Here is a 26,984-nt window from a genome sequence, read left to right on the forward strand (position 1 = left end):
GCAGAGGCAGGTGGATCTCTGTGAGTTCAAGGTCAGCCTTGTATATAGAGCTAGTTCCAGGACAGCCAGGGTTACATAAAGAAACCTTGTCTCGAAAAACAAACAACAAACAAACAAAAAAACCTAATCAAAGGCTAGGTGTGATGTTGCAGGCCTTTGATCCCAGCACTTGGAAGGCAGGGGCATTTGGATCCCTGTGAGTTGGATTTCAGGTGGGGTCTACAAAGTGAGTTCCAGGATAAGTAGGGCTATGCAGAAAGACCCTGTTTCACAAAGGAAAAAGGGGCCAGGTGGTGGTGGCACATGCCTTTAATCCCAGCACTCAGGTGGTAGACGCAGGTGGATCTTTTTTTTTTTTTTTTTTTTTTTTTTTTTTCCGAGACAGGGTTTCTCTGTGTAGCTTTGCGCCTTTCCTGGGACTCACTTGGTAGCCCAGGCTGGCCTCGAACTCACAGAGATCCACCTGCCTCTGCCTCCCGAGTGCTGGGATTAAAGGGGTGCGCCACCACCGCCTGGCACAGGTGGATCTTTGTTAGTTTGAGGCCAACCTGGTCTACAAAGCCCATTTCAGGACAGCCAGGGCTGTTACACAGAGAAACTCTGTTTCGAAAAATCAACCAACCAACCAAACACCTCCCCCCAAAGAAGGGCGGGGGGGGGGGGGGGAGGAAAGAAATACTTAGTCAACATACTTTATATATTAATATATTAAACCAGTAAATATCCCCTGCCATGAGCACTTTCTGCATAAACCCATTTTTAGAAAAAACAGATGTAAAATATCACATTCTTAGTGTCAAAAATGTTCCTTGGGAATTTTTGAAAAAGCAGTGTCTTATTTTGCATGCAGCTACATGTCACTGTACTGAGATAACCCCAAGTCCAGGGTTTAATTTTTTCCAGTTATTATTACTGCAGGGGTGGCACATGTGCATGGTATGTGTGGAGGTCAGAGGACAGCTTCGTGGAGTCAGTTCTCCCCTTCCTTTATGTGAGTTCCGGGGTGAAATTCAGGTCTTCCGGCTTGGGTAGCAAGCCCCCCCCCACCCCCTGCCATCTTGCCTGGCCACCTTCAAGGCTTTCCTTTGTTTTTTTTTTGTGTTTTTGATATCGGGGATGGAAGCCAGGAGCTGGCAGATTTCAGTGTGCTGAGCTGCATTCAGCCCTGTTTGGTTAATTTTTAATCACTCTTCTGCTCCTGTTGTGGCCCAACACTTAAAGCATAGGGGAGCCCGCCCGGTGTGGTGGCACACGCCTTTAATCCCAGCACTCGGGAGGCAGAGGCAGGTGGATCTCTGTGAGTTTGAGCCTAGCCTGGTCTACACAGCTATTTCATTCCAGGACAGCCAGGGCTGTCTGGAAAAACCAACAAAACAAAACAAATAACATATCATGGGTGGGGGATGGGCCTGGGGAGCTGACCCAGCCGTGAAGAGCTGTATTAGAGGATCGGGGTTCCATTTCCAGGAGCCACATGGTGGCTCAGCAACTTCAGTTCCCAGGGATCTGATGTCTTCTTCTGACCTCTGTGGACACCAAGCATGAACAGTACACAGAAAAAAAAATATGTAAAACACTCATACGTGTAAAATAAAAATAAGTTTTAGGGGCTGGGGATGGAAAGCTGGTCTCTCTCTGCTGCTCCAGGGCGCACCCTAGAGGCGTCTCCTGGGATTTCCATCTGGGGCGATAATGCCCCGAGGAAACTGCTTTCCAAGCAACAGAATTTACAAACACCACCTTATCATGGTCACCGAGGAGGGTGTGACAGCGGTGTGCATCACAGGCTGAGGACCATCACTTGGGGAGCTACGATGATTTCCTGGTCAGACTGCCTGGAAGCCTCTTGCCCAGATTGGGTGGATGGTTTTAGCTATATTTTCTGTTATTTTGCTTTCTGTTTTTTTAAAAAATTATTTTATTTTACTTTACATGCATGGATGTTTTGCTTGTATGTTTGTCTACCATGTGGATGCAGGGTCCACAGAAGAAGGCATCAAATCCCCAGGAAGTGGTGTTACATGGTTGTGAGTCACCATGTGGGTGCTGGGAGTCAAATCCTGGGCCTCTGGAAGAGCAACCAGTGCCTTAACCACTGAGCCATCAATTCAGTCCCCTTTGCTTTCTATTTTATGATACTTTTTCTTGTTTGTTTTTGTGGTACTGGGACTGGAATCCAGGGCCTTTCGGATGCTTCTCGAGCACTCTGCCTCTGAGCTACATTCTCACTGTAGCAGTGTCCAAAGTCACATTGGCCACTGGGTGGCCTGAGATGAGGAGGTGACAGATTGGGTAGAGCAGGCTGGAAGAGGTGGACGCTGGTGTGTCTGAGAAGAGGGGACTTTCTGGACGTGATCTCTCGCAGGGGACAGGAGGTGGGACATTGCTGGCTGAAAAGTTGCAGGGAGATGTAGGTTTTGCCAGGGCACTCTGCGTCTGAGGTCCGCTGGGGAGAAGCTTGTCCCCTCCAAAACACGGGAGGGACCAAGGGGGAGCTTGGTCACATGTGTCTTTTTCAGGCATGTTCATGTTCACATGGCTATGTTTGCACCTATGCTCCTGTGTGTGTGTGTGTGTGTGTGTGTGTGTGTGTGTGTGTGTGTTTACGTGCACACACGGGAGGCCAGAGGTTGACCTTAGAAGTCTTCCTCAAGCTGGGTGGTGGTGGCGCACACCTTTAATTCCAGCACTTGAGAGGCAGGTGGATTTCTGTGAGTTCAAGGCCAGCCTGGTCTACAAAGTGAATTCCAGGACAGTCAAGGCTACACAGAGAAACCCTGTCTCAGCCCCCCTTCCCCATAAAAAAAGAAGTCCTCCTCAATGTCTCTTCACTATGGCAGTGAGGACTAAATCTTCATGTATGCTCGACAAGCAGTCTACCAGAGAGCTACCACCCCACTCCACTTGATATCTTCAGTCCGAACACTTTCTTCGGGGTCAGCCATCGCCTACATCATATTCCAAGGACCACATGCTTTTCCTCTTCAGGGCCAAGGATGGGCTGGCCTTTCCTCTTTCCCATATTTGGCTGTGAATGGCTGTGCTCATACTCTGTAAAGTGGACAAGGTGCTGTGGTAGCCATTGGGGACCCCACCTGTCCACCCACAGTATGGGCCCTTAGTGGGTCTGTAAGTTTTGAGAGTCAAGGGTTGGGCACAGGCTGAGCAGGGCAGGAAGGTGTCAGGGCTGGGGGACTGTGCTGGGCAGAGGGATCCCTGGTCCTCCCATGGCTACCATCCTGGAGGGCAACGGAGCCAGGGGCCAGGCTGGGACAGGACCTGTGCTCTGCTCTAGCTGAGGCCTGTGTTTAACACCTGCTAGACACAGACACACAGGCAGTCTGCTCTAAACAGAGGTTTCCTTAAAATAATTCAGCAGCTGGGTGAGGTGGCACATGCTTGCCACCTCAGCATTCAGGAGCCAGCAGCAAGTTAGAGGCCAGCAGGGGCTGCACAGTAAGACCTTGAGTCAAAAAATAACCCCACAAATCACACCACTGCCACCCCAAAGTGCAACAAGCCCACCAATGAAGCCAGGCTTTCTCTATGGGAGCCTGCTCCCCAGAAGCCAGGCTCAGCAGCAGCAGGCAGCGTAACCCCAGTTCTGGCAAGGCAGAGACAGGAGCGTTTCTGGGGTTCACTGGCCAGTTAGTTTAGTAGAATTGGCAGGCCTAGTGGCCTAGTGACAACTGTATGCCCAGGGCCTGCATACAGTAGGTACTCAGTACATGCTGACTATGGAAGTTTGAATAGCTAGGGTCTCCATAGACTCATGCATTTGAATGTGTGGCCCATAGTGAGTGGCACTATTAGGAGGGATGGCCTTGTTGGAGGAAGTGTGTCACTGTGGGGCGGACTTTGAGGTCTTATAAGCTCAGGTCTGCCAGTGTGACACAGTTCATTTCTTGCTGCCTGCGGATCAAGATGTAGAACTCACAGCCCCTTCTCCAGCACCATGTCTGCCTGCATGCCGCCATGTCCCACCATGATGATAATGGACTAAACCTCTGAAACTGTAAGCCAGCCCCAATTAAATGTTTTCCTTTATAAGAGTTGCCATGGTCATGGAGTCTCTTCACAGCAATAGAAACCCTGACTAAGACACTCACTGAGCAAGTAGATGGAAGGAGAGAGCTCAGAAATATCTTCCCATCATTCATTAAGTCACTACTAGGCCATGCCCAGAGGTGTGCATGGAACAGAAATGGTCCAGTCTGGAGCAGAAATTCTTGTGAAGGATGTAATGAGCCCTGACCTACAGATACGCAAGATAGCAAGAGTCCTCAGTAGGGTTCAGGCGGAATGAGGGATGGGCTTCTTCAGTCAGGGCTTGCTGGAGGATGTCTCTGGAAAGAAGTGTTCTCGGCCATGAGACCTGAAGGCTTAGAGGAGGCTTCAAGGGAAGACCCTGGGGACAAGGGAGGTGGCAGAACCACAGCCAGCGCAAAAGCCCCGAGGCAGCCCCAGTGGAGGGTCTCAATGCAGCAGCGGAGCCGCTCAGCTGAGGAGGAGGTCAAGTCTTTTTACAGTTCCAGGCAAGTCACGTGAGCATGCAGTAAAATGAGAGGTTAGCTCCCTCAGGCCCCCCCTGGGTCAGACAGTCTGGTTCCAGGACGTCCTGCTGGGTCATCCACTCCTCTTGTTTAGGCTCATTCCCATCCGGGTCTGATTTACTGGTTCCTCTCAGGCTATACCAAGGGAGCTATTTCAGAAACTTCCAAAGGCAACTCAAGCCCTGGCCATCATTTAGGGGAGAAAAAAAAAGTCCTAAGTGAGGGACTCAGGCCCGAGAGCCGCCCAGCCCCACAAGCCGGCCGTGCTAAATTTAGTCACTTTACCTCGAAATGAGGTGAAATTGCAGGTTTCTGGTGGGTGGTGACGAGGGTGGTTGTGGACAGATGAAGCTCTGCTTCCTCTGGCTGCACCTGAAGGCAGAGGCCCAGGACTGTCCCCAGGGTCCCACGGAGTCGGGGAAGCAGGTCCATGTGAAGCTGCCTTCAACTGGTCTGCAGGGTCCCAGCGGTACCGGGTGCCAACCAGAGCCAGGCAGCAAGGGGCAGGACAGAGAAGAGGCTGCCTTGTCTGCCACCAAAGGTTTGGGAACCATGGCTGCTGTGCCTGCTCCTCTGCCCGGGGTCCAGTGGGCCCTGACTGCTCACCTTGCCTCCTGGAGACAGCTGGCTCCCTAGGGTGACTCAGAACCACCCAAGGGTCCCTCTGCATAACCAGGGCCTCCTCTGTTCCCAACCAGCAGCTTTGGGGTTAATGCCAGCCACAGCAGAGGTCGTTCCATGGGCCAAGGGGTCTCCAGGGCTCCAGTCGCCCACGTTGCTTCTTGTTTTGGGTGCCATTGTGTGCGGTGCCCGATGCAAACATCAGGAATGCTAGAACATTCCCTGGGGCTTGTCAGCTTCTGCTCATGAAATCCCAAGCTGGCCTGTCTTAGTCCAGGGGAGCCCAAACCGCATCCTCCTTCTCTCTCCGACTTGGGGGGTTGGGGAATGGCTTTACCTGGCTGGCCAGGAGGGGGCGCAGCTGGATGCACAGCTCAGTTGCTATGTGGCCCGGGTCCTTCCCAGCCCTGCCTCAGTCTGGGCTCTTCCTTCCCTGGGCTGCTAGTTCATGGCTCTTCAGGGCACCTGGGGAGGTGAGCACAGCTCGGCTCCAGTGTAAGGGCCAGTGTGCCGGCTCGAGTCTCAGCTCTGGGTTTTCCTGTCAACAACCTTGGAGGAGCGATCCTCTCCCACGGATTGTTTCTTGTTTTCTACTGTTGGTTTGAGACAGGGTCTCAGTCTGTAGCTTTGGCTTGCCTGGAAGTCATAGCAATCCTTCTGCCTCAGCGTCCCGGGTGCTAGAACGACAGCTTCGGTTTCTTTTCTTTTTAAAGACTTAATTATTTTCTGTGTATGTGTGTGTGCCTGAGTGCATGTATACACACATGTGCATGCAGGAGCTCTCGGAGGTCAGTGAGAAGAGGGTGTCAGATGCCCTGAAACTGGGGCCACACGTGATTAGGTGCTGTCATGTGGGAGCTGGGAACTGAACCCAGGTCCTCTGCAAGAGCAGCCAGTGCTCCTAACTGTTGAGCCGTCTCTCCGGCCCCGGCCTTGGTTTTGTTTTTGTTGTTTGTTTTTCAAGAAAGGTTTTCTCTGTAGTTTTGGTGCCTGTCCTGTCTCTGTAGACGAGGCTGGCCTTGAACTCACAGAGATCCACCTGGCTCTGCCTCCTGAGTGCAGGGATTAAAGGCGTGCGCCACCACTGCCTGGCTAGCCTCGGTTTCTTTAAGAGGGATAATAAGAGCATTTGTCTTGGGATAATGGATCGAGGTGGTCCAGTCTCAGGCAGGGAGCGGGCTGTGGGAGTCACAGGGGCACATCTGCAGCAGGGCCTGGGATTGTCCAGACGATACTGGTTCTGTGACACAGGTCGTTCAGTGACTGGGGATGTGGTTCAGTGGGTAGAGTAGTGCTTGCCCAGCGTCTCAGGTCTGGGGCTCTGCCACCACATGGATGTGTGTGTGACACCTGTAATCTCAGAGGCCAGCCTGGGCTACATGAAACCCAGTCAAAAAAAAAAAAAGGTGCTGGGCACAGCAATACCCTTTCATTTCCATATTGCTCAAGTTCCTTTAGTTCTAAAGTGGCTGAGCAAAGGTGACAGATGTAAGTGGCCTGAAAAGACCGATGTCCCATCTAGCCCTCCGGCTGCTCTTTGCTCACCTTGCCTGTTGGTCACTGTTCTAGGGGGCTGTTGGGGTAACGGAGTAGGCTGAGCCCCTCTTGTAGGTCTGTTGTCTGACGGTGAACTGGGGTCTTCTGGACACCCCGAGTCCACAGAGCCACTTGAGGGACCTCGTCTAGGAGGAGGGCAAGTCCCACAGTCCATTTTGGTGACTGCAGGATCCAAGGATTCTGAGGACGAAGGGTTCTGACCCCAGCCCAGACCTGGAGACCCCAAACAGGAGGCACCCAAGAAAGCTGCTCCAGAGAAGAGGTGGCCAGGGCCAGAGGGGTAGAACTGGCCAGGAAGCCATGGGACCAACTGCAGAGTTAGATGCAGGTCTCTGAGCTGCTGCCCCCTCACAGTGAGATGAGTGGGGTCATAGGACTCAGGGTGCTGGCCTGTGAGGAGCCCCCTCAGGGGGACAGGGGCTATCCCTGGCCTGTGGGAAGCCCCAGCCTCCCTAGCCCTCACGGGACGGTGTCTGTCACTGTCAGAGACTAGGACTGTTCAGCATCTGGACAGAACCTGAAAGAAGGCTTTGGTGACCCCTCCTGACTTCCTCTTTCCCTTGCCCAGCAGTGGGAGAAGGAGGCAGCCACCCTGGACCGGACTGAGGGCCAAGCCTTGGTGGGTTGGTGACACCCAGCGAAGGAGGGACAGCCTAAGCTGGAGTATTCATAATTCCCACTGTGGCTGACTGAAGCCAGGAAGGGGATGCCAGTGGTTCAAATGCCTCCTGGAAGTGGTACAGGCCAAAGGCAAGGGGCAGGGGATTCTCCTGGGGGGGGGGGGGGCTGTGTCCCCAGTGTCGGTCACACCTGGATGCCAGGTGAGACACATGCACTTCTGGGCTCCAAGCTGGCTTTGTAGCTCCCCACTGGGTCCATGAAGGCCTTGGCTGCCTCTCCGACCTCAGTTTCCCCTTATCTGTGGCACTGAGCCATCAATTGCTTCTGTTCCTTAGAAGGCAGTGTGGACTGAATTAGGGGATTTATCACAGGGCTTCATACCTCACATTGCCTCAACTTCCCCATCTGTGTGCCAGAAGCACAGTAGCCTCTGGGCAGCCAGCAGGGACTGAGCAGACACTGACTGCATGCCCCCTTCACCAGATCCTTTCAGGACTCTGGTCCCCTCAGTCAGTTGCACAGTGAGTCATAACACGCACGCACGCACGCACGCACGCACGCACACACACACACCCTTGTACACAGGGAACTCCCAGTGCATCTTGTTCTTGGTTCCTCTGAGAACCTTTGAAGTTTTGTGCTTCAGATGCCTTCCTGTATACAGTGCCGTGGGGTAGGGGGAGACAGGGAAGGTTTGCAGGACTTCACAGGCGTGCAGAGGTGCAGCGCGGGCCTCTGAGCCCTGGGAGGGACAGGCTCTAAGCAGAATATGCAAGAGCAGCATTGAGCAGCTGTGGGAGCTGTGGAAAGAGGCTGCAGCGTGATCCAGGGTGTGGAAGGGAAAGAGATGCCGGGAACAGGGCTCCGGTGCAGGAGAAGGAGCCTCGGTGGGTGGAGATGTCCGTAGGTTGTGTGTGGGCAATAAAGTCCCTGGAATCCTTCGGCTGGCACCACCCTGGCTGAGGAGCAAAGTATGAAACCGCAGCAGCCGAGATTTAGGTTAGATATGAAGAAGTTTCCGACTGTCTGTGCTAGAAGATGCCAGCCTGACGTGCTGTGCTCCCCGGGGATGTGGGGGCATTTTTCCACCCTGGAGATGGCTTGGAAAAAAGAGAAGCCAGCCAGGGCTCTGTGGGCTGGCCTCATTACAGCCTGGATCCGAGACAGGCAGTGGGCCCGGGTTCGAAACAGCCCTTGATGTCTGTCACTTGCTTCAAATCCACTCAGGGCTCCCAGCTACCTCTGCCCAGCTGGAAGGCCCAGATCCTCCCTGGGGAGACCTGACCCTCTGGGGACCTGTGTTCTGTGGCCCCTCCTGTTCTACCAGGGGCGGCAGCCCTGCTCTATTTCTGGGTCACAGCTGGGGTGCCCCAGGGCCTTTGCCCATGCTGCTACTCTCTTGTGTGGTGCACTCAGTGTGTCCAGTACAGAGCTTGTATACAGCAGGCGCTTAGTGCTGGCTCTGCAGGTGGGGGCTCAGCAGATGGCTAGTGGTGCTGGGCTCAGGATGGACAGAGCCCTGGCTTTGAACCCCACAACTGCAACTTGCCCAGGCTGCCCCCCCTCCCCCTCCTCATGCAGTTTTGGCCGACTCCTATGTGAGTGGCGGCAGGACCCGTGTGAGCCAGGTGCTGCTGAAGACTGTCCCGTCATGCTGACCCTCCTGTCCTCTCCTCTCAGGTGACAGCCATGTCTGTGAGGTTGCGCTTCCTGTCTCCTGGGGATGCCACCGGGGCTGTGGGGACCGTGGGCCGCAGCGCCTCCTTCGCTGGCTTCAGCGCACAAAGCCGGAGGGTCTCGTAAGTGCCATGGGGGTGGGGTGGTGGTGGTGCACACAGCTCAGCCCGTGGCTTGGGACGTCAAACTACGTGGGGTGCGCCTGTTCCTGGAGGAACTTGTCATCTCCCACCGGCCTCATCCACATCTTCTCTCTTCCGTAATCAACCTGCTGAACTTATCACCGCTTGGCAGATGAGAAAACAGGGCCCAGAGAGGTAGCGCCACTACGCCAGGGTCGCAGAGCAGAACGTCTTCCCAGTTGGCCTTAGCCTCCTAGGGTGGGGTATGAAGGGATGCTCTTCCTGTTTAGTGGCCTGGACGGCGGGGCCACCTGTCCTGGCTCTGCGACTTCACCTCTCTGAGCCCAGGTTTCCTCCCTTTTGAACGTGGGAGGGGTGTGGCTTCCTGTACGGTTGTTGTGAAGGGGAGCTGACACTGGGCAGGCCGCTGGCTCCAGCTGCTGCGGAGGGACTGGGATGTGGCTTTCTGATGACAGCAGCTGGCTGTGTGGGCTGGGCCTCGAAGACAGGCCAAGCCTGCCCCTCCATCCAGTGCTCCCTCCTGTCCTGATGAGTCCCTTCTGCCTGTGGGGCCAGAGCCCGACAAGCTCAGGCCCACCAGCCGAGGTCCCATGGTCTTAGCTGGACACTGAACAGGCCCCCAGGAAACCACGTCTGGTCGTCTGCAAGTGCCCCAGCCAAAGGCTCCAAACAGCAGACGGGTGAGCAGGTCCCCACCAGCGCGGGTGCAGAGCCTGGCTGGTCGGTCAGCTGATCAACAACCAATTTCCACAATGCCACACACCCATGCTTGTGCTTAAGGACCTCAGCAGTCCCCTCAGACCTCCAGGCCCTTCAGTGGCCTCATGACCAAGAGACTCCGGGTTAGCTCAGCCAGTGCGCCAGCCACTCTGGCCGCTCCCCCAGACCCTAGCACACGCTGCGTGTCCGAGCCGAATATTCCTCCCTGGCCAGTTCCTGCTGCCACGGCATGTCTAGGGAGGACTCCAGGCCCAGCCCAGTCAGGTGCCTCACATCCACCCAACAGCCGCCCTGTGAGGCCGCCTGCAGGTTACCCTCTGCCCCTGGCCTGCTCCATCTGAACTCTACCTAGAGGAACGCACCGCCAGGGTTATGATGCTTGCTTGTCTCAGCGGGGCACCTAGAGGCCCTCCTTCCTCCGCAGACGTGAGTGGGGAGAGACCCAGGCCCTGCCCTGCTTGATCTTCCATCAGGAGAGCCAAAGCGAATCAGCTCAGCCATGGCGGGTGCTCTGTTGGGCCTAGACAGGGTGCCGGGGGGGGGGGTGTCCTGAGGGCCTGAGGGGCAGGGCCTTCACTCAGCAGAAGCTGATGGGGGTGATGGGAAGTGGGGGTGGCGAAGACAGCAAGTGCAAAGGTCCTGGGGTGGTGAGGAGCAGCCAGCAGGCTGTGAGGCATGTGGGCTGCGGTCAGAGAGGGAGGGAAGACCGGGGAACACATCCTCAGTGTCAGGGACCAGTGAAGGAGAGAGTTTGGCAAAGACCCATGGTGATTGGTCCTAGTCACTGACTGGGGCCTTGGCGAGGAGAGTGGGTACCACGGAGACACAGTAGGCGCTTCATAAGTGCCGCTGGGAGGGTGCATGTAAACCAGAGGGAACCCGGGCTGTCTCTCAGCTTGTCCATCTCCATGCTGCCTCTGTCTGGGCCTCCTGGGACCTGACCCCGAGGTCTGTGTGTAGAGCTGGCCAAAGAACACAGAGCCCGGGACCATCTAAGATGGTCTGAGGCAGGGGGGACCCTGTGTGGTTCAGGAGGAGAGGGGCTGCTGCCCACCGTGAGGCATAGACAAAGTGCTCTTCACAGCCACCTGGTGACAATCACATGCCGTATTTCCACTCTGCTGCTGGCTTTCAGGCCTCAGAACACCACGTATCCATGGGAAGCGTCCCCTTAAGCCCCATCAGAACTTCTGTCCAAAAAGTCCCAAGGGATCCCCAACTCTGCTGCTCCTGGATTCCTGGAAGACGGAGGTGACTTGGTCCTGTTATGATACCTGGGCTCACAGCCATGTCTATGTGCGGCCTAGAGAAGTGAGCCCTGATGCTGTGAGGGCCTGGGTTCCCAGGGCTGCTTGGACCTTAGCTACACTTGAGATCCTGAGTGGCCCCTGTCCAGTCTCAGCCTGGGCAGTCCCCTGTCTAAGATGGGAAAGGTTGCCCGTGAAGAGGCATAACTGGGTTTTTTGTTTGTTTTGGATTTTATTATTATTTTATGTGTACCGCTGTTTTTCTGCATGTGTGTATGTGTACTGCATGTATGCAGTTCCCATGGAGGCCAGAAGAGGGCGTTGTAACCCCTGGAACTGGAGTTACAGACACTGAAGAGCCACCATGTGGGTGCTGGAATCCAACCCAGGTCCTCTGTAAGAGCAGCCAGTGCTCTTAACTGCTGACTGGTCTCTCCAGCCAGTGCTCTTAACTGCTGAGTGGTCTCTCCAGCCCCTGTGTGGCTGTTTTTAACTTCCTTACTCTGTCCATCTCCCTGGTGTCTGACACCAGTTTGATCTGGATTGGACTGCAGGCCTCACCTCTGCCTCTGATTCCCAGATTTCTCAACAGGCAGAGACACAGGTGCGGCGGTGAGGGACCACACCAGGGTGGGCTGTAGCTGGAAAGCTTCTCCAGTCCTGCTGGGGCCCTCGGTCTCATAGCCGCTTATAAAATAATCACTCAGAGACTTAATATTATTTACCAACTGTGTGGTCTATGGTAGGCTTCTTGCTAGCTAGCACTTTCATCTTAAATTAACCCATTTCAATTCATCTGCATTTTGCCATGTGGCCGAGGCATTACTGATCTGCTGGCGTCTTGCCTCTCCTTGGGCTGCAGCGAGGCATCTCTCCAGACTCCACCTTTCTCTTTCCTCTCTCCCCCTTTGGATTTCCTGCCTGCCTCTAAGCTACCTTGCCATAGGCCAAAGCAGCTTATTTATTAACCAGTGGGAACAACATAGACTCACAGTGTACAGAAAGACATCCCCCAGCAGTGGGTAAGGCAAAATGACCCTGGGCAGCCCAGCAGGACCCCACTCAGGGCTGGGCACACCTCCTGCATCCCACCCTGCCCACTACAACTCTGTGACTAGCCAGGGCTTTCTCCCTCACAGACAGAGAATTCATTTGGGGAAGTTATCTGATAGAATTTAGTACTAAGGTGTGAATGATTGCTATAATAAAGCCATTTCCCTTTTCCAGGCTCTGTAGGTGAGAGAGCTGAGTCAGGTGCCAACAGAGACCCGGTAGTTCTCACCAACAGGCACAGCAGTAGCTTGGCATCCAGGGCTGTCTCCCCCAGGACTGTCGGGCAGGTGCCTCGAAGCCAAGAGCTGGGGTGGGTCATCAAACTTGGTTTTAAATTGCTCCTGGTGACAGGCTCAAAGACCCATGGAGCGAAGGTGTGTTTGAGGCATGCAAAGTTGAGCTCAGCATGGTAAGGCTGTCACTGTCCTCTGCCATGGGTCACCAGGCACAGGACCATGGCCAGCCTGGTTCATGGGCATGCAGTCAGGAGTCTAAGTGGTCAGTCCAGGGACTGCCCTGCCTGGAGGCTGGGGCAGGTTCAGCACGTGAGCAGAGCCCTGTCTGCTCCAGACCCTGCCCAGGCATGGCCAGCACGAGGCTGGGGACAGTCATGACAGGCAGAGGCTGCTGGATTGCTTGTGAGCACCAGGTGCCAGGCTGCACGTGCCTGGAGGCCTGTCTGGCAGGCCTGGGGCTGTTTAATATTTACGGAGTCCTCCTGGAGCTGGTGACACATCCTCCCTCGGAGGCTGCTCCCAGCCGGGTGACATCCCAGCCAGCCATGCAGCGTGTGCAGCCTCATTTCACCATCCAGGCTGCGCGGTGCCAGCCCTCAGAGCCACTCAGAGGCTCAGAGGCAGCGCTGGGCTGGGAACCTCCAGAGCCCGAGGGAGAGGGAAGGGGCGGGCCGAGGGGCACACCTCCCGGGACTGTGGACCCCTGAAGTGAGCTGCGGCTCCACCCAGAGCCACCGCCTTCTCACTGCCCTCTGGCTGCCTGGACTCTCAGCTGTCAGAAACCTGCTCGTACCCTTGTCTACAGTGTGGCCCGTCCGTGCCCGAGATGGCAACTCTGTGGAGGGCCCGGTCCAAGAGGTGGGTGATGCGGCCTAGGGGGAAGGGGAGGGCGAGGGAGGGGGGGGGGGAGAGGCTTTGGAAAGTCATTCTGCTATAGTCTGTGAATATCAGCACCAGAGACGAAGCCCTGATGGCATACCCCCTCCAGTCACTGCTGGGGAGTCGTCCCGTCCCCCCCCCCCGCTGCCCACCTCGCTTTCTTTTTTCCTTCTTAGCATCAGGTCCTATCGGACAGGCTTGTTCCAAACTTCTCTCTTCAGCTTTGGCACACATGTGGTGCCTGCTGTTTACCAAGCACTGTTTGGAGTTGTGTTTATCAGCCTGCGGAGCCCTGCCGCCAATCCCAGCTCTGGACCCCATTTCACAGAGAGACAGCTGAAACCCAGAGAGTCTCTGTCACCTCCCAGGGCCACACAGCTTGGCCGTGGGAGAGCCAGACAGGGACTGCACCAGCTGGCCTATATCTCTCAGGGCGTGTGTGCGTTTGTTTATCTTTGTTACTGCCCTGTCCTGTCCTAACCCCTGGGACGGTGGTCACTACAGCAGGGACTCACTCAGCAAACGTCTGCCGAGTGACTGTCATGACAAGTCAAGGCCTTATTACCTCCCCTCTACAGAGAGGAAACTGAGGCTGAGGGGGTTCAGTGCCCAGAGCTGTGGGGCTGGGGTTTGAATACAGGGGCTGAGTACAGGACAAGGTCTCGGTGGCTTGGTATGTGCTGGGTTGTCAGCCTCAGGGACTCCGGGCGTGGGTTGGTCCCAAAGCAGGGTGACAAGCAGACCTGGCCTGAGTAAACTGCGTGCTTGTGCTGTGTCTCCCACATGTGGAATGCTCAGCATCTCACCCGGCCAGAACTAGCCTGGTGACTTTTCTCAGGGCTGAGGAAGGAGCTCAGCCATGTCCCTGTGCCCTGCCCCCTGCCTGGCTTGCTAGCCCACAATCCTCTGCCTCCCGCTATAGATTGGGACCCTTGGGGGACCCAGACCCCCAGGGGCTGCTCAGTGAGCTCCTATCTGGATGGACAAGCCCTGAGCTCCTGGTTTTTAAAAGTGCACTTGAGATGCTGAGGCAGGAGGACCGCTGTGAGTTTGAGGCTGGCCAGGGTGACAGAGTGAGTTCCCATCTAAACAAGAAAGGACAATGAAAAAAGGCCAGGGACATTAGAAGGACCCCTAGAAAGGCCATGTCTTCAGTGCGTGGGTGACCCCCCGAAAGCCCAGAGCTAGTGAGCCCCAGAGGCAGAGGGCCATATCATGCCCTTCCAATAGATGAACCCATCTATTTATCTTACAATTGTGCAGATGGCCTCTCATGCAGCTGGGGCTGGCCTTGAACTCTGTGTTGCTAATGACTTCCTTGGATTCCCTAGGCTCCTGCCTCTACCTCCCCACACTGGGATTAGAGGCCTGGACCCCAGGCCTGGCTGTGCCTTTGTTAAAGCAGGACCTCACTACACTGCTCCTGTTGGCTTTGAACTCCTGAGCTCCTAGTCGTCAGGGCCACAGGTGTGTACTCACATCCTCAGTGTGGCCTGGGGACCAGCAGCATAGACGGGCTTGGGAACAGGGCAGAAATGAAGAGTCTCAGGCCCCCTAAATGCCCTGTGTTGAGGAGGGTTTGCAGTCTTGAGCTGACCAGTCTGTAGTGAGTGACCATCCTGTATGCCATGCCTTGTCCTGTGCCCCATACCCTGCTGGGTCCTCCTGTTGCTGGAGCAGGGTTTGGGACTTGGCCCTTCTACCCACGGGTCTCTGTCCTCGAGCCCCAGGGCCACAGCCTGAGCTGAGCATCGATTATCCAGGCTGCCAGTGCAGGAGAGCTGTGGCTGGGATGGGGTTGTTACCACTGGCTCAGATGTACAACGCACCGACTAATGATTGGCCTCATGCGCCAGTCACAGAGCTGGGTCTCAGCTTCCCTGTTTTACAAAAGACAAAATAGAGGCTTGGACGCGTGCTAGCACGGGACACACACAGACACACACACAGACACACACACACACACACACACACACACACACACACACACACACACACACACACACACACACACACGACTGCTTTAATTAAAGAAGGCAGAAGCTTAAATAAACTGTTACCCTTCTGCTCAGATACCCAAGGCCATGAGTGATGGGTCTGGATGGGGGCGGGGTCTTCCGCTCCAGGCTGCCCAGGACCATGCTCCCCTGTCCTCAGCCAATGGCCGCTCCCTGCCCCTGGTCTGAAGGCTCCAGCTTCTTGGAGTGGATGGAGCTGGTGAAATGGCCTCCTTGGCCTCCCTTTAAGAACCAGCTTTGTGTTGGTTCCAGACACAGCTGCACCAGGTTTCTTCTGAGATTAAAGCCCCAAAGCTGGAACAGTGAAAACCACCAGGAAAAGTCTGAGGAGGGCTGAAAGAGAAGCCGAAGGCTGCAGCCCAGTCCTCCGGCCTCTGAGGGGCCAGTGCACGCCCCGTCCTCCGGCCTCTGAGGGGCCAGTGCACGCCCAGTCCTCCGGCCTCCGAGGGGCCAGTGCACGCCCAGTCCTCCGGCCTCTGAGGGGCCAGTGCACGCCCAGTCCTCCGGCCTCTGAGGGGCCAGTGCACGCCAGTCCTCCGGCCTCTGAGGGGCCAGTGCACGCAGACACACGAGACCTCTTCTCTTGGCAGTGTTTTTGTTGCTGTGATAACAAATCCTGATAAAAAGCCACATAGGGCAGAAACGGCTTATTCGGCTCACAGTCCCAGGTCACAACCCATCACTGGAGGGAAGTCAAGGCAAGAACCCTCGGCAGCTTGTCACCTCTCTTCCACAGCCAAGAGCAGAGAGAAATGAATGTGTGCAAGTTGACCGCTAACCTTTCTCTGCTCTCACACAGCCCGGGGCCCCAACCCAGGGAATGGTGCCGCCCGCTTTCAGGCTGGCTCTCCCCACATCAACGGAGGCCATCAAGACAACGTGTCCACTGACCGCCCTGATTTGGACCGGCCCTCCCTGGGACTCCGTTCCCATGAGAGCAGTTTGACGGTTACCACTAACCATCACCAGCCCTTTCTCTGAAGTCCACAAGTGAAGGCGCAGATCTGGGGGCTCTCCGTGGGGGGTGGGCACAGAAGAGGTTGGGGATGAACAGGTGCCTGCATCCCGCAGGAACCCTGGGGCTAGGCCCCCCCCCAATACCGCTTGTGTGTGTGAAGCGGTCACTCACGGAGTCCAGCTGCTCCACTGCATCCTCCCCGTGAGCTCCTTTCTATTCTTTTCTTTTTTTTGAGACAGGGTTTCTCTGTGTAGCCTGGCTGCCTGGCTGTCCTGGAACTCACTCTGTAGCCCAGGCTGGCCTCAAACTCACAGAGATCCGCCCGGCTCTGCCTCCCGAGCGCTGGGATTAGAGGCGTGCGCCACCACCGCCCGGCAGAAGCTTGTTTCTGTTACTGAGTTTGTAACTGCTCTCTTCATCCTCAAACCCAGGCCCCCCATTTTCCAGATGAGGAGACTGAGGCTCCAGGAACCCCAGTTTTCTGAAGAGCACACAGCTTGGAGGTGATGGAAGTGGAACCCAGCCAGCTGTCCTGACTCTCTGTCCCCTCCCACAGAAAGTCCATCAACAGGAACTCGGTGAGGTCACGGCTGCCGGCCAGGTCCTCCAAGGCTTATGGAACACTGCGCAAGGGCTCGCTCTGCCTGGACCCCCGGCCGCAGCAGGTGAAGAAGATCTTTGATGCTCTGAAGAGAGGCCTCAGGTGAGTGGGGAGAGACAAGCGGACAGACAGACGGCAGTACTGAGGAGTGCATCAGGTGGTGTAGGTGCTGTGGAGGGACACTGGTGAGGTAGGCGGGGGGTGGGGTGGGGTGGGGGGGTGGTGGTCAGGCATGGTTTCAAAGGGACCGCTCCGGGCAGCCTCACCGCAGCGCGGCCACAGGGGAGGAAGGACGTCCCTTGGGGATAATGGCAAGGCCAGAGGTCTCCAACCTCAGGGACCCTAGAGCAAGAGATGCAGGGACACAGGGCGACATCCGATGGACAACGGCACAATGCTCCAGGGCCATGCGAGCTGTGGGGGCCTTCGCTATTCATCTCGGGAGAGCTGGGAGCCATGGTTCTGTGGTGAGGGGGCAGGTGATCAAGCTTTCAGGCCTGGGCTTCAGGATCAGTCAGTAATGGGCTGGTGGTGGACTCCTGGCATGCGGTGGGGACTGAGGGGGGATCAGGACCGGTTTGGAGTCACACTGGGGAGGATGTGGGGGTGCAGGCGTGGGAAGGAGACAGATTTGTCTCTGTTCTGAGCAGGGGTAGATGTCGCTGGGCTCCAGCCCTGTGAGTGCCGAGTGTAGCCTGAAGAGGGCACTGGTGTCCCGGCTAGGAGACCGGGCAGGCCAAGTTGGAAGGGAAATATGAATAAGCCCATCTGGGTCCCTCCTCTGGTGGGGATGTCACTTAGTAAACTGCCCTGGATAGGATAAACCTGGGGCGGGGGCGGGGAGAAAGAGAGAGAGGTTTCCACACCATGGATGGGGCAGGAACGGTCACAGCTGGGGGGACACACCTTGGCCCCACAAGAGAATGGCCTCTGGGGACATTTTCCACATACAGTGGCAGCTAAGTCCCCAAATGTCAGAGCAGAGAGGCACACCCCTTCTCCGCCCTCTCTGGAGACTGCTCTGACCCAAGAAGATGGAGGATAGAAGCCCCTTGAGCTCTGGCTCTGACTTAGATAATGTCCTCAGAGCAGGAGAGGGTAAGGCTCAGAGAAGGTGCTGGAAGGTCTGCTGGGCGGCAGACCCTGATGTGTGGGTCCTTGGCCTTGAGGCTGGAAGGAACCTTGGGGAAGGGCTGGCCTGGCCCAGCAGACCTGGCTCCCTGCTTCCCTATTACTCAACTGGGACATTGCACCCCTTAGATTTGGGGTGGAGAGTCCTGTCCTATCTGGAGCAGGGAGGAGGGGCAGAGCCCCGTCAGTATGGTTAGGCAGCCAGCAGCCTGACTGAGACCACTGTAAGAGCAAGCCCAGCCCCGGGTTGTCACTTGAAGGGACTTTCTCTTCCCTGATGCTGCTCACCCCTCAGCTGCAGGCCCACACCCTCAGCTGCAGGCCCACCCCCTCAGCTGCAGGCCCACCCCCTCAGCTGCAGGCCCACCCCCTCAGCTGCAGGCTCACCCCCTCAGCTGCAGGCTCACACCCTCAGCTGCAGGCTCACACCCTCAGCTGCAGGCCCACCCCCTCAGCTGCAGGCCCACCCCCTCAGCTGCAGGCTCACCCCCTCAGCTGCAGGCTCACACCCTCAGCTGCAGGCTCACACCCTCAGCTGCAGGCTCACCTGCTGCAGGCCCACCCCCTCAGCTGCAGGCTCACCCCCTCAGCTGCAGGCCCACCCCCTCAGCTGCAGGCCCACCCCCTCAGCTGCAGGCTCACCCCCTCAGCTGCAGGCTTACCTGCTGCAGGCCCACCCCCTCAGCTGCAGGCCCACCCCCTCAGCTGCAGGCCCACACCCTCAGCTGCAGGCCCACCCCCTCAGCTGCAGGCCCACACCCTCAGCTGCAGACTCACTTGCTGCAGGCTCACCTGTTGCTCAACATTTCTTGGGTCCCCCCTCCTTCCTGGCCCTGGGTTCATGGACTCCTCCTCTCCCCTGTCAGCCTTCTCCCTGTTCTCCTGTTCTCACAGCCTCTGCCCCCACACCCCTCCATGCACCATGCCCTCCTCAGCTCAGGCCTCCGTTGGCCAGTTCCTTGCTGCCCACAAGGATCCGTATGCGGCCATCTACACAACATGCCTAGTAATGCTTGGACTGATCTGTGGGGTTCTTGGGGTAGCAGAGGGACCCCCAGACAGTGAGCTGGCCAACCCTTATTCTGGGAGGGTACCTGGAGAGCTGTCTTGCTCCTTTCAGCTCAGATCCCACCCCCTAACCCCCCACCCGCTGTCTACCTTAGGGAACACCTGTGTGAGCAGCAGGCCGAGCTGGATTACCTGTGCGGACGACACACGGACACCCAGAGGGGCTCCCGGCTGGTGAGTGTCCGGAATGAAGACAGTAGGTGGTCTCCACCCTGGGCCTGTGGTATTTGTGGCGAACCTTCCTCTCCGGGTTCTGGGAGGAGAACAGACAGACGGCCGCCGAGGTGCACGTGTGCCCGATGACCCCATTCATCCCCCAGGCCTTGGCAATCTGACACACCAGAGCCAGTTCATGTGACTCAGGGCAAGTGGCCATTTCTGAGTGTCACGGGCCCTGCCCCTGCCCCAAATGAGCCTGCATGTCATAGTGTCCAGGGTGATAGTTTTCTACGGATATCAAGATGTGGGGCTCACAGTGTGGGGTTCACAGACTCTGAGTTTGATACACTTGCTCAGTGTATCAAAACCCAAACCCAAACAGCAGAAAGACGGGATCCCATTTAAATTTGATTTCAGACAAGCAAAAAGTTTTTGCTCTAAGTCTATGACCCTGTGAGCTATGTGTACGAGAAGCTTAAGTCCCCAGCAGGCGCCCTGCACTCTACCTCCACAAGGGACCCCTTGTCCCTGTCTCTGTGGCCCCTCTGACTCCTTCTCACTCTTCTTTAACTTAGGGGTCAGAACCTGTGTCCCAAGTCAGGTCCGGCCACCTGCCCTTACTAAGACAATTAAAAGAGCCAAATTAAAAGTGGAAAGCAGGCTGGGCGGTGGTGGCACACGCCTTTAATCCCAGCATTTGGGGAGGCAGAGCCAGGCGGATCTCTGTGAGTTCAAGGCCAGCCTGGTCTACAAAGTGAGTTCCAGGAAAGTTGCAAAGCTACACAGAGAAACCCTGTCTCGGAAAACGGGAGAAAAAAAAAGTGGAAAGCAGAAAAAAGAGATAAAAAAAGAGGAGGAAGATCCAGTAGACACCCCAAAAGTCCACTGGTCTTTTAAAGTTTAAACAGGGAAAGGGATGTGCACATGTACATCCCGTCAAGGTGTGGTCCCACCCACCTCCGTAGACGGACATCAACCTCATCCTGTAGAACCGTGTGGAATCTCTTGAGAAGACATGTCCCCCACATTAGGCCAGAGACCTTTCCCTTCCCCAGCATGAACTTCCTGAGAAAGACCCATTTCTCTGGTATCTGTTGTTTCAATAGTTGGATAGACATATTGAGAGACACCCCTCAGACTGTCTTCATTTCTACAAAGCAGATTATGTATGTCACCGGCTGCTGCCTGGGGGAAGTGTCACCCAGCCTGCCTTGGTCCCACACCAGGAGCAAAGCTGGCATGTCTTGTCACACATCCCGGGCTTCTCCTCACAAACTGTGTCCCCTCTTCCAAATTCAGCCTTATGTAAGGCCTTCAGTATGGCGCTGGGAGAATGGGAGGAAACAGTGGGTGGTCTGCCAAAGTATCACCCAGACCCCTCTGGTGGTCCCTCAGGTCCCAGCTCCCACGACTCAGAAGACTTGGGTGTCAGCAGAGTGGAAGGCCCCAGCCTCACGTGGGTGTCAGCCACATAGGAAGGCAGGGCCTGGCAAGCTTGGAGCCTCCCTCTGTAGGTGACTGGGTGATGGCCAGAACAGAGGGAGGGGAGAGGCACTTCTAAGACCTCACCCATTCCCGGCCCACCTCCCCCCAGGAAGTACTGCCATCCTCACACCGTTCCCACACCGTGTCCGCTCTCTGGGGTCTAGAAGTCTCCCTTGCTTGGGCAGACAATGTATAAAGAGGCCTGCTCAGCAGTCCCAACGCCTGATGCTAAGTCACACTGGTGTTGGGGAAGGGTCAGGACCCCACAGTGAGGACAGGGTACCTGGGCCCCACAGGGAGGGTTCCATAGGTTTCCAAGAAGACTGTTTTAATGTGTTACATTTATTTATTTATTGGCGTGTGTATGGGGGGGAGCCAAAGCGGGTATGCACCACCCCAGTGCCCGTGTGGAGTCGGATGGAGGACAGCTGTGGGAATCGGTTCTCTCTTGGCACCACCTGGGGTCCAGACATGGAATTCAGGTCATCAGGCTTGGCAAGCACCCTCACCCGTGAGCCATCGGGCTGGCACAGTGCTTCTTTCTTAGCTGACGTCTGACTTTTAGGATCTAGCACTCACTCATGTGGGTGCTACCTCTCTCCTTGTCGAGACAAAATGCTCGGCAAAACGACGTCAGAGGAGGGTTAGTTTTGGCTCAAGGCGCGGCATCAGGAGGGCCAGGCAGCACATCGCATCCAGGAGGCAGAGAGAGGTGGAGGGTGCTACTTAGCCGGCCCTTTCCTTCCATGTAGCCCGGGACCCCAGCCTCTGGGGTGCTATCACTTTCATCTAGGGTGGGTCTCCCCACCTCAATTAAGCCAATCTAGAAACTCCCTCCCGTCCAGAGGTCATCTTCAAGGTGATTCTAGACAGAGGCCGTCAAGCTGACGGGCGGTATTGACCACTGCAGTGACCGATGCCCATTTCACATAGGAAGAAAGGAAGGCTCAGAGAGGTCGAGTAACTTGCCTGGCGCCCACAGGGAGATAGTGCCAGACCTGGAACTGGCTTGCCCACAGTGCATGCATTGAATTCGTTTTTCCCCTGAGCACCCATGGCCATAAGCAGGGCAGGCTGCGGGCGTTGGCTTTTGTCAATGAGGCCCAGGTGTCCAGTGACGAGGGGTCTCTGGGGCTCTGACACCCTCCCTCTCTCTGCAGGCTTTCTACTATGACCTGGACAAGGTGAGCCCATGTCCCTGTGTGTCCCCAGGGCGGGTAAGACTGTCTGGGGTGGCCTTCCGTCCCTGCTGCCCTTGGGCAGAACACTTGGACGTCCTCTCATGTTACAATCGGGGGAAACTGAGGCCCAGCATGAGCCCCCTCTAAAGCAGCTTTTCTGTTTCTGGGAGAAGCAAATGCGCTTGGTGGAGAGACACATCCGGAAGGTGGAGTTCCACATCAGTAAGGTGGGTGTCTTGGGAGTCACGGGGCATCATGGGAGGTGCCACAGGGAGTCATGTGGGTATCTCTTGTGAGTCAAGGGGAGCCATGTGGTATCCCTGGACATCATGTGGGTGTCACAGGCACCGTGGGGGTGTCATGAGAATGTAGCAGGCGTCAGGCTGGGTGGTCATGGGTAGCTGCAGAGGTAGAGCTGATAGTTTGCTGAGCTGCAGTGAGTGACGGCAAGATCGCAGCCCTGGGGTGGGGCTCTGTCACTGGCCGGTACAGAGGCCTTTGCTGCTTGGTCTTGGAAGGCTCTAACTGTCCCTGTGTAGGCAGGCAGGTGGAGGCTCAACCCACAGGGATGTGCCCACAGTCCCCTAGCAAGTCCCTTAGGCTTGGCTTGGCTTCTCCTCCTTCCTCACCCTCCTTCTTCTTCTGGAGAGGGGGTCTTACTGTGTAGCCATGGCTGTCCTAGAACTCACTCTGTATACCAGGCTGGCCTCGAACTCACAGAGATCTGCCTGCCTCTGCCTCTTGAGTGTTGGGATTAAAGGTGTGTGCCACCATCGCTCGGCTTCTTTAGGCTTTCTTATAGTCAGTTTGCAAACAACATTCATGAGCTCACCTTCCTCCCCAGACCCACAGGGTGGGCAGCTGTCGTAACTCACTTTCCACTGCACAGCTGGGACTCAGGCTGGTGCGTGACATGGTCACTAGTGTCTACTGTGCTCTGAGTGTGTGTGAGTGACCCTAGGTGCTGGGGTGCAAGGTTGTGCCTCAGAGCCATGAGCACCACAGGGCGAGGCCGGGCTAGGAGACGGTTCTTGAAGGAACAGATGTTGGGAAGGGACTGTCCCTCGGTGTGGCCCACAGCCTGAATGTCTGCGGCAGGTGGATGAGCTCTATGAAGGCTATTGTATCCAGTGGCGTCTGCGGGATGGCGCTTCCAACATGCAGCGTGCCTTCAGCAGCAGCACCCAGAGCCGCGCCTCCCGTGAGAGCCTGCAGGAGCTGGGCCGCAGCCTGCAGGAGTGCATGGAGGTGGGCCAGCCGTGAGGCCTCTCCGCCCCAGCTCTCTCCGCCCCAGCTCTCTCCGCCCCAGCTCTGGGGTCCCGGGCAGTGGCTGGGGCTGGCCAGTGACTGACCCACTTGTGGACCTTGCAGGACATGTGTCTCATAGAGGGAGCTTTGGAAGTTCACCTGGGCGAGTTCCACGTCAGGATGAAAGGTGAGCGAGCACCAGGCCGGGCTGGGCTTGGTGTCAGCTCTTCCCAGCTGCCTGGAGAACCTGCTAAGGGTGGGCGGTGTGGGCCAGAGGCCCAGGGTCGAGAGGCCCAGCCCTGACTGTCGACCTTGTGATAGAGGGCTCATTGCTCTCTGAGGTATGCTATGATGCCCTCCACCCTCTTGACCATCAAAACCTCTATCAGTCCCACGTTGTCAGGCACACCCCTGTACCCCTGGGTCCCCATGGTCCCTGGGCAGGGGTGGAGAGGAGACAAGCCCATTTCTGTGTTCCAGGCTTGGTGGGCTATGCACGCCTCTGTCCCGGAGACCAGTATGAGGTACAGCCAGAAAGGTCCTGGGAGGGAGGTCCCCGGGTAGGCAGTGAGGGGACTCCCCTGGGTCTGCCTCTGCACCCTTCCTGTACCTCACTTGCAGGTGCTCATGCGCCTGGGCCGTCAGCGGTGGCGGCTAAAGGGCCGGATAGAGCCGGATGACAGCCAGACCTGGGATGAGGAGGAGAAGGCTTTTGTGCCCACGGTGCATGAGAACCTTGAGATCAAGGTAGGGCAGGGTTTGGGCTGGGCCCTGGTGCCTGCGTGCTGAGCTCAGATACCACCGTCCTGTCCCTCATGCCCAGGTAACCGAGCTTCGAGGCCTGAGCTCCATGGTGGTGGGTGCTGTGACATGCGACATCGCCGACTTCTTCACAGCCCGACCACAGCTTGTGGTGGTGGACATCACTGAGCTGGGCACCATCAAGCTGCAGCTGGAACTGCTGTGGAAGTGAGTGATTCCTGTGCCATCCCTGCCCTCACCAAGGCCACCCAGCTCCTGGTGCAGGGGAGCCCAGTGGCCCCGCCTGCTCCCCAGGGGCCTGATGCACTCCAGACCTGCTCCTACATAGCCATCCCTGTCCTCACCCATCCTACCCCACAGCCAGGCCTGCCTGGCCCTCCTCCCCCATGCCTCCTGTGACCCTGAATTCCACTCTCACATCTGGACACATGTCAGCGCCAGCTGAACCAGGACCCTTTCTAGACATTTCTTTTTCTTAGCTCCTCAGAGGAACTCCCTTCTGCTGGCCTCCTCTTCACTGGCTCCTGTCGTTGGCTGTCCCCAGTCCCTTCCAGTCCAGGGCTGAACTGCCACCCTGAGGCCCTCCTCTAGGCCACAGGGTTTGGGGCTCCCTCCTGCACCTTCAGGAACCCGTGGTCTCCAGAGATTTTGTTGGCAGCACCTTGCATTCCTGGGGTGCCCCTTCTCTGTCTTCAGAGCGAGTGTGGCAGGGTAGGAAAGAGCTGAGAACATAGTCCACCTCAGGCACCTAGGATGCCCTCAAACGCCTGCCACAACCCAGGCCAGTCACTCTTTAAGTCCCTGACCTGCTGGCCACAGGCGCCCTGAGGGGGAGATACAGCAGGCCTCTGGGCTCCAGGCCTTCCTGGGGGTACTCCTCAGCTGAGTACCTTGGGGTACTCCTCAGCTGAGGGCCATGCTGCCTCCTGGCCTCTACCCCAAGCCTCGCCCACTAGCATGAACATCACTCCTAGCTGACCTGCAGCTTTGGGATGGGAGAGAAGTGGGGTGAATTCAGTTCTGGCCCTGATTCTTGGGGGGGACATTGGTCTGAGCAAATCCCATGTCTCAGAGCCATCATTTCGTCCCATGTAGATAACCCAGCCACTCACCAGCCTGTGGGGGCTGTGGGAAGACTCACAGAGCTCTTACCTACAAGGGTGACTTTGAAAGACGAGGCCGCTGGCCGTGACTGCAGAGCGTGGGGTCCCCACCTGGGTCCCTGATGGTCTCTGCTCTCCTCTGTAGCCCCTTGGACTCTGAGTGCCGCCTGGTGTCACCCAGTCCCACTGGCAGGTTCTCCATGGGCAGCAGGAAGGGCTCCCTGTACACCTGGACACCACCCAGCACCCCCAGTTTCCGCGACAAATACTACCTGGTAAGTGAGCCTCTTCCGAGTAGCGGGAGTTGCTCTGGACTGGGCAGTGAGGGGCGTGGCCTGCTTGGGGTTCAGCTTTTGGGGGTGCAGGGCTGTGTGGCTCAATCTTCTGCTGCTTGCGGCCATGGGAATGGGGCTGGGGCTGGGACCTGCTGTCTGTGTGTGTTTGTGGAGGGGCGTCCTCTGCCCAGCCATGGCCTTGGCCTCACCTTGCTGGGGAGACTTAGGGCTTCCAGGAGTGTGATCTGGAGCCATGTACAAGAAAGCAACCTTCTCCCCATGACCTCCAGGGCCAAGGTCCCCTCGGAGGCAGGGCCACCGTCCTCTCCTTTCCTGGGGGTGGTGGGGGTGGTGGTCGTGTAGGCACTGAGAGCTGTGCACACAGGCACCGTCAGCGTTTTGCTTGGTGGTGTCCTTGGATGGTCCCTCACTTCCAAGGACCTTCCTTAACAACCCCCGCCCACACTGCCCACACTAGACTGTGTTTACTCAACAGACATGGAGGTCGTTTCAATGTTGCGCTGTGCCTATCCACAGGCACACGAGCGATCTTCAGTGAGAACATCTCTCCCAAGCTTGCACCCCTCCAGGGTCCCAGACCCAGGGCTTGTCCCCCTTTATGTGTGGCCATCAGCACACAGGTGGGGAGACACATGGCATCTCTCCAATACGGAGTCTGGGCCTAGAGACCAAAGCAGTTGGGAAGGGGATCACTGGAGCACTTGGGGTGTCCAGGGATGTGCTCCCAGAGCAGTGGCGTCTGAACTGGGACCCTCGGTATTGACAGCGTGTGTGCAGGGTGGTTGGAGGCAGAGAGCACAGTCAGCACAAAGGTCCTGAGGCAGGAGCATGGCAAACATGAAACAGTGAAGCTGAAGTTTAGGGGGAGAATTAGAGGATGCAGTTAGCTGCATCAGCAGCTCTGGATGCAGATCACCATCACCCTGAGCACCTGGGCACACAGCGGGCTCAGCCCAGTCCCTGGGGTGGCTGCTGAGGTTGCTCCTGCATCCCCTCCCAGTCTGTCCTCCGGCAGCCAATGCAGCAGGCCTTGCTGCTAGGTGGGCCCAGGGCCACCTCCATCCTCGGCTACCTGTCTGACAGTGAGCTCCAGGGCCCCCGCCTGCGGAGCCAGAGCCAGGAGCTACTCGAGATGGACTCCTTCAGCTCTGAGGACCCCAGAGACACCGAGACCAGCACTTCAGCATCCACCTCAGATGTGGGGTTTCTGTCCATGCCTGCGGTACCCACAGCTTGCATAGAAGAGGGAACCAGGGAGGAGCCCCCACCCTTGGGCCTGCTGCCAGGCCTGGCTCATCCAGTCGGGGGTGTGCTTGTGGAACAGCCTGGCTGGAGGGACTTGGGAGGAGAGAGGCTGGCCCTGCAGCAAGATGCCCCAGTCCACAGCTGTGTGGAGCCACGGAGCCGGAGCCGGAAGGGCCAGGAGGAAGGAGATGGGGACGGAGTAGAGAGGCCTGTGCAGGAGGTCCTGGACCTGCTGCGGTCTGCAGATCCTTCACAGCCCCAGCTCCGGGAGCTGGAATACCAAGTCCTCGGCTTCAGGGACCGGCTGAAGGTATGCCCACCCTGCGCTGGACAGCAGCCCCACTCTGCTGCTGGCCTGAGGCCCGGGAGCAGACGCAGGGGCCAGCCAGCAGCCCATGTGAGCATCCCAGCCTCACCCCTAT

General features: G+C 57.0%; 1 protein-coding gene across 5 annotated transcripts in view; it reads left to right on the forward strand.

Annotated features, from left to right (window-relative positions):
- The window catches only part of Ripor3 (RIPOR family member 3), a 76,175-nt gene that overhangs the window by 38,882 nt on the left and 10,309 nt on the right, over positions 1–26,984 (forward strand). For 2 of the 5 annotated variants that reach the window (XM_042276858.2, XM_076571109.1), the window contains exons 2-13: positions 9,033–9,151; positions 16,840–16,986; positions 19,179–19,257; positions 21,888–21,911; positions 22,082–22,135; positions 23,007–23,156; positions 23,280–23,343; positions 23,637–23,680; positions 23,778–23,903; positions 23,980–24,125; positions 25,167–25,296; positions 26,318–26,872. In XM_042276858.2, the coding sequence (XP_042132792.2) occupies positions 9,042–9,151; positions 16,840–16,986; positions 19,179–19,257; positions 21,888–21,911; positions 22,082–22,135; positions 23,007–23,156; positions 23,280–23,343; positions 23,637–23,680; positions 23,778–23,903; positions 23,980–24,125; positions 25,167–25,296; positions 26,318–26,872 (1,629 nt within the window). In that variant the 5' untranslated portion in view covers positions 9,033–9,041. Of the gene's footprint in view, positions 1–9,032; positions 9,152–10,547; positions 13,287–16,714; positions 16,987–19,178; positions 19,258–21,887; positions 21,912–22,081; positions 22,136–23,006; positions 23,157–23,279; positions 23,344–23,636; positions 23,681–23,777; positions 23,904–23,979; positions 24,126–25,166; positions 25,297–26,317; positions 26,873–26,984 lie in introns of those variants that run through there. The other 3 variants (XM_076571111.1, XM_076571112.1, XM_076571110.1) reach the window with 3 other exon arrangements.

Source organism: Peromyscus maniculatus, chromosome 4 (assembly GCF_049852395.1).
Source record: "Peromyscus maniculatus bairdii isolate BWxNUB_F1_BW_parent chromosome 4, HU_Pman_BW_mat_3.1, whole genome shotgun sequence".
Taxonomy (NCBI): Eukaryota; Metazoa; Chordata; class Mammalia; order Rodentia; family Cricetidae; genus Peromyscus; species Peromyscus maniculatus.